General features: G+C 36.9%; 1 protein-coding gene across 2 annotated transcripts in view; it reads left to right on the top strand.

Moving 5' to 3' along the window:
• CENPI (centromere protein I) overlaps positions 1-13,185 on the top strand; it is a 51,868-nt gene extending 38,683 nt beyond the window's left edge. Inside the window, exons 21-22 of one of the 2 annotated variants that reach the window (XM_089904277.1) lie at positions 3,427-3,468; positions 5,399-13,185. In XM_089904277.1, the coding sequence (XP_089760403.1) occupies positions 3,427-3,468; positions 5,399-5,500 (144 nt within the window). In that variant the 3' untranslated portion in view covers positions 5,501-13,185. The other variant, XM_089904276.1, reaches the window with a different exon arrangement.
• Positions 13,186-14,541: the final 1,356 nt, after the last annotated feature.

The raw sequence follows: 14,541 nt of genomic DNA, 5'->3' as shown, positions 1-14,541 counted from the left end.
TAGGACCTTGTTGTTTTGATAATACTTTTTATTTCTTTTTTGGTTGTTGTTTAATTCTTTTTTTTAAAATTTATTTATTTTTAACATCTTTATTGGAGTATAATTGCTTCACAATGGTGTGTTAGTTTCTGCTTTATAACAAAGTGAATCAGCCATACATATACATACATTCCCATATCTCCTCCCTCCTGTGTCTCCCTCCCTCCCACCCTCCCTATCCCACCCCACCAGCAGGTCACAAAGCACCGAGCTGATCTCCCCGCGCCACATGGCTGCCTCCCACCAGCTATCCACCTCACGCCCAGTAGTGTATATATGTCCATGCCACTCTCCCACCCCATCACAGCTTACCCCTCCCCCCCCCCATCCTGAAGTCCATTCTCTAGTAGGTCTGTGTCTTCATTCCCGTCTTACCCCTAGGTTCTTCATGACCTTTTTTTTTTCTTAGATTCCATATATATGTGTTAGCATACGGTGTTTGTTTCTCTCTTTCTGACTTACTTCACTCTGTATGACAGACTCTAGGTCCATCCACCTCACTACAAACAACTCAATTTCGTTTCTTTTTATGGCTGAGTAATATTCCATTGTATACATGTGCCACATCTTCTTTATCCATTCATGCGATGATGGACACTTAGGTTGCTTCCACCTCCTGGCTATTGTAAATAGAGCTGCAATGAACATTTTGGTACATGACTCTTTTTGAATTATGGTTTTCTCAGGGTATATGCCCAGTAGTGGGATTGCTGGGTTGTATGGTAGTTCTATTTGTAGTTTTTTAAGGAACCTCCATACTGTTCTCCATAGTGGCTGTATCAATTTACATTCTCACCAGCAGTGCAAGAGTGTTCCCTTTTCTCCACACCCTCTCCAGCATTTATTGTTTCTAGATTTTTTGATGATGGCCATTCTGACCCGTGTGAGATGATTGTAGTTTTGATTTGCATTTCTCTAATGATTAATGATATTGAGCATTCTTTCATGTGTTTGTTGGCTATCTGTATATCTTCTTTGAAGAAATGTCTATTTAGGTCTTTTGCCCATTTTTGGATTGGGTTGTTTGTTTTTTTAATATTGAGCTGCATGAGCTATTTATATATTTTGGAGATTAATCCTTTGTCCATTGATACGTTTGCATATTTTCTCCCATTCTGAGGGTTGTCTTTCTGTCTTGTTTATGGTTTCCTTTGCTGTGCAAAAGCTTTTAAGTTTCATTAGGTCCCATTTGTTTATTTTTGTTTTTATTTCCATTACTCTAGGAGGTGGATCAAAAAAGATCTTACTGTGATTTATGTCAAAGAGTGTTCTTCCTATGTTTTCCTCTAAGAGTTTTATGTGTCCGGTCTTATATTTAGGTCTTTAATCCATTTTGAGTTTATTTTTGTGTATGGCGTTGGGGAGTGTTCTAATTTCATTCTTTTACATGTAGCTGTCCAGTTTTCCCAGCACCACTTATTGAAGAGGCTGTCTTTTCTCCATTGTATATCCTTGCCTCCTTTGTCATAGATTAGTTGACCATAGGTGCATGGGTTTATCTCTGGGCTTTCTATCTTGTTCCATTGATCTATGTTTCTGTTTTTGTGCCAGTACCATATTGTCTTGTTTACTGTAGCTTTATAGTATAGTCTGAAGTCAGGGAGTCTGATTCCTCTAGATCCCTTTTTTTCCCTCAAGACTGCTTTGGCTATTCAGGGTCTTTTGTGAAATATTTTTAAGCAGGGTTGTAGTATGGTCTGAGTTGACATTTAGTGGAGATCACTTTGGCTTTTTGGTGGAGGATAGAGTTATAAGAGGAGGCCTGAGTGGAAGCAGAGGCACCAATTAGGAGGCTCTTGGTGTAGACAAAATAGATTGATAGTGATTTGTATGCAAGTGGTGGTAGTGAAGATGCATAGAAGTGGACTGATTGGAGATATACTGCAGAGATAGAGCAGACAGGGCCTGATGGCTTGATCAGAAGTGGGAATGAGAAAAAGGAAAGGACTTTTGAGTTTTTTGAATGGAGCAAGTGGGTTGATGGTGGTTCCATTTATTAATAAGAGGAATACTGATAGAAGAACAGGATAGGTTATTTTGTTTTTTGCAGAGGACAAGTTGAGAATGAAGTTTCGTTTTGACGTACTTAAGTTTGAGATGCCTGTTAGATATCCAAGAAGTGTAAGTAGGCAGTTTGAAATAGGGGCTTAGAACTCAAGAGAGTGGTTGGAATGAGAGGAATCAATATGGAATTCATCAGCATGGACTATACTTCATCAGTTCCAAAAACACACATTTTTTTCACTTTTTATAATTTCTCAGAGATCAAGATGCATCTTGTGATCAATGTCAGCCAGGCAGCAATCATGATATAGTTGTCATTTGCTGTTTTTGAGTGTGTGCAGGCAGATTGCCAGAATCAGACCTTGCAGATTGGATGTCAGCAGCATGGGGGAAAGATTGGAGACGATGCCGGAGCACTGTTTTAAGCTCTCAAAACCAAATGACTTGGAGGAAGAAGGGAGGGAAGTGGTGAACCATACATGTTATGGACTTTCCTTGAAGCAAGGGCCAAAAGTAGGTTAGATTTATGCAGTTGGGACCCAAGCACCATAGCCTTTATTAGTTCCTATAAGAAATGCTACATAATCAACACTCTGGCACAGAGGATGATATTGTGTGAAAAAACATAGATATCCACAACCCTTGAGTAGAAAAGTAATTCAGAAGAGTTGGACTCTGAATGTGAAGTTTTAGAAATACTTTCACAACTTAATTTTGTTTATATTTACCATTTCATGTTTGTAAAAATGATACATGATCAAAATCTGCCTACATCTAAAACTCTTTCAATCATTATAAAATAAAAACTTCTAAGTGTTAAAAATGCATTGTGTTATATGTAGTTTAACAGGCAGAGTTTTTTCTTAGTGATACATAAAAATTTGTTAGAATTGATGGCTCTTCAATGAAGTACAGTAGGTGATAGTTAAAGCCGGGGAATAACTAGCTAGCTCACCTAGCTCTGAGATTTTATAAAGAATTACAAATTCATGGAATCTACTGGGTACCCAGACTACCTCACCAGACTTCATCCTCATCCTTCAAAACTCAATTCAGGTAATCATATTCCTCAGAAAAAGCCCACCTTCCATCTCCACCCCAGTGGCTGAGTACAGAATTTTAAAAAATGAAGCCAAATATTAGCAAAATGGTGCTCACTTTATCAACTGTGATTTTATTTTTTTTCTGTTTGTGCTTCTAGGGAGAAATATGGAAGGTTATAGTGGGTGCTTATTCAAAAGGAATCCAAGAGTGTTGGTAGGAATAGAACATAGTAAATGAATCAGATAGTGAAGAGCCATCTTAATTTTCTGGTAATTTTTGCTAACCAAATATTTTCATCCCCATTTCTCTCCATTTTCTTTTTTGTTTTTGTTTTGAAAGGAATGGCCAAAAGAAAGGAAAGTAAATATGAGCTCTATTCGGGTAAGTAAATTTATTTTCATCATGTTCAGGGATTTCATAAAGCTTCATTTCATCAGAAGAATTTATACCTTTACTTTTCCCCAAATCCCAAGTCTGATGCCTAGACAAAGTCAAAGTGAAGTGTTTGCCTTCTGAATTAATTCCAGTGACTTTTATGTGACTTCGTTGGCACATACCCTCTACATAGATAAAACTATTCATAGTTTGACTCTTGCTGTTGTGTCTGTGCATCATCTTATTTTATAATACACTTGCATATAGTCAAAGTGTCACTGTAATGCGTCTTATTTAACAAAGCCAAGCACAATTGTCTCAATATAGAAACTCTGCTGTGTATATATTTAATATAGGAAGTAATATAATAATGTCTGTGTTGTCTGTTTTAGATGTTAAATTCCTAGAGTGCAGGAATGATGACCCATTTCCATTTCACAGTACTTGTTCATTTGAACAGCTGAATTTTTTTTTATTGGAGTATAATTGCTTTACAATGGTGTGTTAGTTTCTGCTTTATAACAAAGTGAATCAGTTATACATATACATATGTTCCCATATCTCTTCCCTTTTGCGTCTCCCTCCTTCCCACCCTCCCTATCCCACCCCTCCAGGCGGTCACAAAGCACCGAGCCGATCTCTCTGTGCTAGGCGGCTGCTTCCCACTAGCTATCTACCTTACGTCTGGTAGTGTATATATGTCCATGCCTCTCTCTCGCTTTGTCACAGCTCACCCTTCCCCCTCCCCATATCCTCAAGTCCATTCTCTAGTAGGTCTGTGTCTTTATTCCTGTCTTACTCCTAGGTTCTTCATGACATTTTTTCCCTTAAATTCCATATATTGTGTTAGCATACGGTATTTGTCTTTCTCTTTCTGACTGACTTCACTCTGTATGACAGACTCTAGGTCTATCCACCTCATTACAAATAATAGCTCAATTTCGTTTCTTTTTATGGCTGAGTAATATTCCATTGTATATATGTGCCACATCTTCTTTATCCATTCATCCAATGATGGACACTTAGGTTGTTTCCATCTCCGGGCTATTGTAAATAGAGCTGCAATGAACATTTTGGTACATGACTCTTTGAATTATGGTTTTCTCAGGGTAGATGCCCAGTAGTGGGATTGCTGGGTCATATGGTAGTTCTATTTGTAGTTTTTTAAGGAACCTCCATACTGTTCTCCATAGTGGCTGTACCAATTCACATTCCCACCAGCAGTGCAAGAGTGTTCCCTTTTCTCCACACCCTCTCTAGCATTTATTGTTTCTAGATTTTTTGATAATGGCCATTCTGACTGGTGTGAGATGATATCTCATTGTAGTTTTGATTTGCATTTCTCTAATGATTAATGATGTTGAGCATTCTTTCATGTGTTTGTTGGCAGTCTGTATATCTTCTTTGGAGAAATGTCTCTTTAGGTCTTCTGCCCATTTTTGGATTGGGTTGTCTGTTTTTTTGTTATTGAGCTGCATGAGCTGCTTGTAAATTTTGGAGATTAATCCTTTGTCAGTTGCTTCATTTGCAAATATTTTCTCCCATTCTGAGGGTTGTCTTTTGGTCTTGTCTATGGTTTCCTTTGCTGTGCAAAAGCTTTGAAGTTTCATTAGGTCCCGTTTGTTTATTTTTGTTTTTATTTCCATTTCTCTAGGAGGTGGGTCAAAAAGGATCTTGCTGTGATTTATGTCATAGAGTTGAACAGCTGAATTTTTTTGCCAATATAATAAAAGGAATATTTAGCCCTTAAACTTCGGGTACTCTCTGGTTTGACTGTTACTTAGTGACTGAGTTTCAGTTACGAACCTGGCCACTCGAGCTAACTCTTGGTATGTGCATCCAGGATGCTGGGAACTCATCCTAGGCAAAGAAGAGGAGGTAGAGAATAAGCAAATGGAATATTTGATAAGTAATTTTCCCTTTTTTGTGCCTGCAGGGGAAGAAATGGAACTGGTATTTGGACTATTTATTTTCAGAGGGGTTACAAGGCTTGAAACTTTTCATAAGAAGCAGTATTCATCGTTCTTCTGTCCCCTGAGCAGAGAGCATAAACCACCTGATCAACATTAAATGAATGTTGACAGAAACAAACTGAGCATATGGGACTAAATTCCTTCCTTGTTGCTGGAGAGGTCAAGTAGCTCAACTTGAGTTTCCATACTCATTTCACCAACAGACTGCCATCCTCAGGGAGTGCTTAGACTGGCCTTCTATCCATGGCTCAGGAGAGCCTCAATGTGGCTAATTTTATTTTTCAGGATCTAGATTCTTTAGCTCATTAGTGAAAAATGACTTCATCATCAGGCTCTGCCTTCCACCAAATTACACATAAAGAGACATATCTGTTATGTGGTGGGATTTTTCACATTCTTGTGGACTATGAGCTGCATTTTTGATGGAAGAGAGCAGGTAAATAATATATGGTGGCAGTTAAGCTACAGACATATTCATGCAAAATACTCAGCTGCCTCTGTAAAACCTCTGTGGATATTGCCATTTTTCTTATTGTGAACAACCACACCAACACCAAGTTAAGAGGATACATTTCTAGCCCTAAAAGGTGGCTCTAAGTAGTTGGTAGATTTCTGGGCCTTCACTGGTAGCAGTTTGATGAGAGAAGGAAGGGAAGAGGATTGTGGGATAATCTACATTCCTATTTATACCAGTTTGATTTCACAAAACTGCTCTATTTTGTGTGTGTGCACATGTATGTGTATGTATATATCCCATTTTTTAGTGTTTAGGTCCAAATTAACTAACTGTAACTATTTTCAGGAATAATTCTGAAGCTTTTAAAAAATTGTATAATAGCTAGAGTATCTTGCTGAAAATTGACTACAAAATTTTGCTTCAGTGCTACTGAATAACTGTCCCTCTTTTAATAAAATTCGTATCATTTGAAAGAAATCAAGCTGAATTTATTTTTATTTTATTATTTATTTATTTTTTTTTTTTATTTTTTTTTTGTGGTATGCGGGCCTCTCACTGTTGTAGCCTCTCCCGTTGCGGAGCACAGGCCCCGGACCCACAGGCTCAGCAGCCATGGCTCATGGGCCCAGCCGCTCCGCAGCATGTGGGATCTTCCCGGACCGGGGCACGAACCCGTGTCCCCTGCATCGGCAGGTGGACTCTCAACCACTGCGCCACCAGGGAAGCCCTATTTTTATTTTTAAGTGCACATTGTGGCTCTTTTTTTTTCCTTTTAAAGCAAAACAGAACCCTAAACTATATTATTGGATGGTGTTCAAACTAGAAATACTATTTATTCATTCATTATTTTCATTCATTTTTGATTTAATACATATTTATTGAGCTTACCATATACCATGTATTCTTCTGTGTGCTGGTTATACAGTATCTGCTTTTGTGGAATTTACTACATTCCATTGGAGAAGACAGATAATACAGATGTAAACAAATGTACAATATCAGGTGAAAAAGCAAGGAATAGGGACAGAAAGAAACAAACTGAGTGTATGGGACTAAATTCTTTCCTCATTGGTAGAGAGGCCAAGTGGCTCCACTTGAGTTTCCATGCTCGTCACCAATACACTGCCATCCTTAGGGAGTGCTTGGATTGTCTTTCTATCCATGGCTCAGGAGAGAGAGCCTCAATGTGGCTAATTTTATTTTTCAGGATCTAGATTCTTTAGTCCACTAGGGAAAAATGACTTCATCATCAGACTCTGCCTTCCACCAAATTATACATAAAGAGATATACATGTTTGAGGGGGTTGCTACTTTAGATAAGATGGTTAGGGAAGGCCTGTTTGAAGAGGTGGCCAATGCAGAGGCCCTAATGAGATAAGTGTATGAACCATGTGAATATTTGGGGAAAGAGCATTCCGGGAAGAGGTAAAGGCAAGTAAAAAGGCTTAAAAATGTTAACTTACTTGGCATGTTTGAGGAATAGCAGAGGCCAGTAAGGTTACACCATAGTGATTAAGGGAGAAACATGGTAAGAAAAGAAATAGGGGAGAAAGCCAGAGAGTAGTTCATGAAGATCCTTATAGCCTGGTATGGATACGTAATGTGAAGCCATTAGAAGGACTGAGAGTAGAGGAGTGGCATCATTTTACTTACCTGTATGGAACTGCAGTGTGAAGGTTAGACTGAAGAGGATTAAGGGTGAAAGCAGAGAGACCAGTTAGGTTATTACAGTGTTCCAGGCAAGAGTCTTAGACTAGTGTGGTGGATGATGGAGAGTGGGGTGGGTAGTTAGATACTGAACGCAAGCTCTAAAGGTAAAGAAGATAGGATCTGCTGATAGCTTGGATATGAGGAGAGAGAAAGGGAGGAGTAAAGGATGACTCCTAGGTTTTTAACAGTAGCTGGGTAAATTCTGGAACAGAGAGATGAGGAACAGATTTGGAGGAATGTGGAATCACGAGTTCTTTTTCAGTCATGTTAGTTTGGAGATGCTAAATAGGCAGTTGGCTATCCAAATCTAGAGTTCAGGGTACAGTTTGGTACTGACAAAATTGATTTGGGAATCTTTACTGAATAGCCATGACATTGGATGAGATCACTTAGTACAGCTTGAAAAGAAAATGGCAAAGGACTGAGCCCTGGAGTATGCCAATGTTAAGAAGTAGAGGAGGAACCAGCAAAAGACTGAGAAGGACCCACCAGTGAGCTTAATGAAAAGTCAGGAGACTGGTGTGCTGGAAGCCAAGTACAGAAAGTGTTTCAAAAAGGAAGGGTTATTTAATGGTGTGGAATGTAGCCTATATACCTGGATAAAAGAAGCTTTAGCTGCTTTGAAGTAAATCTGATGGCTTCCCCAATGGGTAACTATTTAGAGAATTCTCTATTTTTTTTTTAAGTTTGTACTCCAAATAACTTCCCATATTGTTTTTCAGAACATGGTATTTTGATCCTTAAGATCATGTAGAACTTTAAATTGTGAGAAGGGGTTTGATTAGTTTTTATGAAATTTAACCAGTAACAATCTTCAGATCATGGAAGAAACTTTTCTAAACTTAAGTTTGTGTTCTGGGAGAAAAAAATTTTCTCCTTTAGTTTGCCTTTTTGTTTAGTAATGATTCCCTGGGTACCTTTTTGACCATATTCTTCTCTTGATCAATTTTTTAACCCACTTAAGATTAGATATACAGCTATGCAAGTATGCCAAATCTAGTTATTTGAAAAGTCTTTTTTGAAGAATCTTCATGGCAAAGAAAAACAAAATTTAAATAAGAATAGCTATTTTGTTTCAGTACCAAACATGCCTAGAAAAGAAAAGTAATAGAAAATGTGGTTTATTTTCCCAGTTGTACAAAAAGAACACTTTGTTTACCCAGTATTTGTGTAAAGTTGTTGATGTTTTAAATATTGACTTAATATTAAATAATAGCACTGCTATTAGATTTCTAACATTTTATTTTTCTTTTTATCATAACTTCTCCTTTGGTCTTGGGGACAATCTGGAAAGAAAAGTAGATAAGTCTATGGTACCTCACATAACTTTTATTAACATAGTAGAAATTCTCTTTATATCAGATACATTTTTTATCACAAAATGGTTTACTAGATAGAAGAAAAAATATTCTCTAAAATTAGTATTATATTTTTAAGATTTTTTTCAGTTGATACTACTTTTCACTTTGTTTAAATTATTAGGTTTTTTAATATAGAGAGCCTCTGTTTCTGTCATGTAAAAAAAAATCTGTTTCTATTAAAGATGGATGCTATGGACTGAATGTTTGTTTCCCTCAGATTCATATGTTGAAGCCCTAACCCCCAATGTGATGGTGTTTGGAGATGGGGCCTTTGGGAGGTAATTCATTTGTAAGGGTGGAGCTCCCATTAATGGGATTAGTGCCTTTATAAGATGAGACAAGAGAGATACAATCTTTCTCTCCACTGTGTGAAGATCCAGCAAGAAGGCAGCTGTCTACAAGCTAGGAAGAGGACCCATGCTGGCACCCTGATCTTGGACTTTTAGCCTTCAGAATTGTGAGAAGTAAATTTGTTTTTTAAAGCCACCCAGTCTGTGGTATTTTTGTTATATAGCAGCCTGATCTGATTAAGACAATGGGCAATTGTGTTTAACAGAATATACTGTTGACCAGAATCATTAATGCTTTATTTTTATAATACTCATAAGAGGATATCTTCCCAAGGAGCATAATAGTACATGTGAATTAAAGTCCCTTTTAAAGTATATAACAGGAATGCAACATTTTTCAGCTTGCCAGGAAGAATATTAGCTTATCTAAATAGATTTGGTGCACAGAGCTGGAGGCTGGATGTTAAGGAGTCCTTCTATTGCTTCTAGTTTTAGGTTCATCATTAGTGAATTGTACAACCTTGGAAGTCACTTAAATACTTTGCCTCTTGATTCTCTCTTTGGTAAAATTTAGATTCTGATGTCTGTCTTTCAAAGGTTTGGCATGTAAAATGATAGAAAATTTGTAGAATTTTCATTGAAAACCCACAAAGGGGAAAAGAGATATAAAAGTTTTTCCTACTTTGGAAGCTGTATTTGATCAAAGTATATCTTATAGAAATGCAATTAAAGACTATCCCAGGAGGTATTGGCTTACTGAAGTAATGCACGTTCTCTGTACTTTACTTTCTGTGTGAACAGAGGTTTCCTGAGCCTTTCTGAGAAAAGTGCTGAAAGTATGAATGAATAAGCACCTACTTAATAGTTTGACATCCTAAGCATTTATGGGTATTACAGCCCTGGATACAATAACATAGTTAATATCACATACGAAATTGAACAAGATTGCATTTTTAATATGCTGTACTTTCCCCTTGTATCTATTTGTAGGTGAACTTTCTATTACCTGGGGTAGTGAGGAAGAAGGTAGTATATAATTGTTTAATTAGATGTGAATTTCACCTTAAAAAAATAGAACTGAATCCTTTTTCTATTTGTAATCAGTTTTGTGGACTAGGTTAAATTCACAAACTTGATCGTCAGTTTCTGCATAGTCAAGCTCAATGGAACTTCTCCCCAGAAAAAAATATCTACCTAATTGGTCAAAATTAGCAAAGACAGTCATTCAAAGTCTCTGGAGAATGATAAAGGGATTTGCAACAAATTGAAAATCATTTATTCAAAATCTACAAAACTCAATAATAGTAGTAGGAGTCTTTAACATGTGAGATAGAGGTTACACCCATTTTCCCACCCAACTCTGCGTTGCAGAAGAGGTATTACAGTGAGCTTGGCAGCCAAGTGGCAGCTCCTATCTCCCCCAAATACTGTTGCATAATATAGAGGTTCCAACAGGGTCAGAGAAAACCTCAAAGGCTGGCAACACCCTGGCCCTGCTTGAGGGACCTGACTTTATTTGTATTGTGGAGAAATTTGTGCCTCAAAGGAACTGTCCAAAATAAAAATCAGCAAACAATCAGTGGAGGCCAAAAGCATGGTATGATACTAATAGAGGCAGACCAGCCAGAAGTTTAACAGACCAGAGAAAGAGCCAGCAAAGGAGGCCTGGTGATAAGGAAGAGTGTGCACATACCTAAGGCCACACTCTCTTAGGAGCAACTGGAGAGGAAACTGCTTTACTATTAGTCCTTGACTAAATGTGAGACAAACTTGTAAGCTCCCTGAAGTGTGAAAGCAGTCTTTAAGCCACACAGGTCAAACAGCAAAAAGTGAAAACCTTATTGGCTCAGGGGCTTAAGTACAACTCCAATCAATCAGTGGATGACTGCTAAACTCTACTGACCCAGGGATTACCCTTAGGAACCCAGGTGTCAAGATGAAAAATAAAAAATCCAAACAGGAAAATTAGAGGCTACACACTATGGGGGAACTGATTTCACAGAATTAGTCTAGCCAAGTTGCTATAAGACTCTGGAGCAGGGACAATCCAGTGCTGTTACAATATATTACCTAATTGTTCAGATTAATAAAGAAATAGGAAAGTGTGACCCATATTCAGGGAAAAAAAAGACAAATTGCCTTTGGGGGGGATCAAATATTGAACTTGGTGGACAAGGACTTCAAAGCAGCTATTATAAATATGTTCAAAGAACTTAAACCATGTTTAAATAATTAAAGGAATATGTAATGACAATGACTCATCAAAAAGAAAATACCAGTAAAGAATCGAATACATACACACCACACCCCAAATGGAAGTGCTGGACTTGAAAACAGTGAAGAAAAATGAACAGAGCCTTATGAAAATGTAGTACAGCATTAAGTACACAAACACACTCATGATGGGTATACCAGAGGAGGAGACAAAGGGACAAAAAATATTTAAAGAAATGATGGCTGATAATGCCCCAAATTTGATGAAAAACACTCTATACATTCAAGAAGCTTGGGAAAATACTAGCGAAGCAAATCCAGCAGCATAAAACGGATTATAATCCATGACCAACTGGGATTTACCCCAGTAGCGCAAGGTTGGCTTGACATCAATGTAATACAGCATACCAAAATGTTGTTTAAAGAAAGTAAAAATACATCTAATAAATGCAAAGATGTCCCATGATCATAGGTCAGAAGACTGAGTACTGTTAAGATAGTAATACTCCCCAAACTGATCTACAGTTTCAATGGAATCCCTATCAAAACCCCAGCTGGCATTTTGCAGAAATTGACAAGCTGATCCTAAAATTCAAATGGAAATGAAAAGTACTATGAATAACCAGAACAATACTGAAAAAGAAGAACAAAATTGGAGGCCTCATACTTCCCGCTTTCAAAGCTTACTACAAAGCTACACTAATCAAGACAGTGTTGTACTGGCATAAGGATACACAAAGATCAATGGAATAGAATCAAGAGTCCAGAAATAAACCCATTCATCTAGGGTCAATTTGATTTTCAACAAGGATGCCAAGACAGTTCAATGGGGAAAGAAAGTGGTGCTGGTAAAACTGGATATCCCCATGCAAAAGAGTCTGGTTGGACTGTTTATCACGTCAAATACAGAAATTAACTTAAAGTGCGTAAGAAGCCTAAATGTAATGTCTAAAACTATAAAACTCCTAGACAAAACATTGGAGTAAATCTTCATGACCTTAAGTTAGTCATTGATTTTGTAGCTCTGATAACAAAAGCACAAACAATAAAAGAAAAAATTCATGAACTTCATCAAGATTAAAAACTTTGTGCTTCAAATGAGACCACCAAGAAAGTGAAGAGAAAATTCACAGAATGGGAGAAAATATTTGCAAATCATATATCTGATAAATGTCTTGTATCCAGAGTCCATAAAGAACTCTTACAACTCACTAATAAGGATAACTCAATTAAAAAATGGGCAAAGGATCTGAATATTTCTTCCCAGAAAAGAAGGGTAATAAGAACATGAAAAGGTGCTCAACATCATTAGTCGTTAGGTAAAATCAATCAAAACCATAGTGAGATACCACCTCACACCCTTTAGGATGGCTATAATAAAAAAGAAGTGAGGATGTGGAGAAATTAAAACTTATACATTGCTGCCTGGGCTGTAAATGGTTGTAGCCACTTTGGAATACAATTTGGCAGCTCCTCAAAATTTTAAACATAGAGATACCATATGACGGATATGGTATTCCATATCCATGACTGATATGGTAATATGGAATATGGTATTCCATATGGAATATGGAATATAGAATATGGTATTCCATATCCATGACTGATATGGTAATTGTACTCCTGGATATATACTCAAGAGAAATGAAAACATGTCCTCACAAAAACTTGTACACAAGTGTTCATAACAACATTATTCATAATAGCCCCAAAGTGGAATCAACCCAAATGTCCTACTGATGAACGGATAAATAAAATATGCTATTTCCATATAATGGAATACTGTTTAGCAAAAAAAAAAAAAAAAGGAATGAAGTCATACATATTATAATATGGACAAACCTCAAAAACATTATACAATGTGAAATAAGCCAGTCACAAAACAGCACATATTGTATGGTTTCATTTACATGAAAATTCCACAGCAGGCAAATTGATAAAGACAGAAAGTAGTTAAGTGGTTGTCTGGGGGTGACGGGGATAGGGTGGAGGTAATGGGGAGTACTATAGACTGAAATTTTGTGTGCCCCCAAAATTCATATGCTGAATTTCCAATGTGATGATATTTGGAGGTGAGGCCTTTGGGGATAATTAGGTCAAGAGAGTGGACCCCTTATGAATGGGTTGAGTGCCCCAGAGAGCTTCCTTGCCTCTTTCATCAGGTAATGTTATAGCAAGAAGATGGCTGTCTATGAACCAGGAAGCTGGTCTTCACCAGACACACTTAATCTGCCAGCACCTTGATCTTGGACTCCCCAGCCTCCAGAGCTGTGAGAGATAAATTTCTGTAGTGTATATGCTACCCAGTTTATGGTATTCTGTTATAGCAGCCCCAAAGGACTAAGACGGGAAGTGACTGCTAATGGGTATGAGGTTTCTTTTTAAGATGCTAAAAGTGTTCTAAGCTCTGTAAATATAATAAAAAACCACTGAATTTTATGTTATTAAATTATATCACTAAAGCTCTTAAAAAAACTTATAAGAACTGTTTCAATTCCTGTTTTGGAAAAGGATGAGATGAGTAATCTTAAAGATCGCATGTTTGTATAATGAATATCTTAAGTGTATAATAACAAATTTGGAAAAATTATAGTCATAAAATCATTATTTGCTTCTCTTCTATGTCATACCTTGTCCTTTTCCAGTCTAGGAAATTAGGAATATGCAAAGAGAATTTTATGTGGTAATTGTGCAGCCATCAAGCATTTTAAAGAATTTTTAAAGTTAGATACCAGATTTACATGTTTATTTGAGATATTTTAGGGTCAGTAAGGAAAAAAGATAGGCTGGAATAATTTTCTAAAGTATAGATAGGCAAGTGGAAGTAGGTTATGAAATAGTGGGTAAAAATCATTGTAATATTGTTTCTCTTTAAAAAGGTTTCTGATCAATTTTAGAGGTATTTGCATATTTTTCCACCAAAAATAAAAATATAATATAGCTATAATGGATGTATTCAAACAAATAAAATGCAACTGAATTTCTAACAAAATATTTAGTTAATTTTCCTTATTCTGAATGAGGATACAGCCAGAGTGAATGATATTTTAAATAGAAATGGAAAATTTTCACGT

This window comes from Delphinapterus leucas, chromosome X, assembly GCF_059928025.1.
Source record: "Delphinapterus leucas isolate spDelLeu-1000000601 "Yukka" chromosome X, BTC_Dleu_Yukka2, whole genome shotgun sequence".
In the NCBI taxonomy this organism is placed as follows: Eukaryota; Metazoa; Chordata; class Mammalia; order Artiodactyla; family Monodontidae; genus Delphinapterus; species Delphinapterus leucas.
The sequence above is the reverse complement of the archived record's forward strand: the minus strand, read 5'-3'. Positions and strand labels throughout refer to the sequence as shown.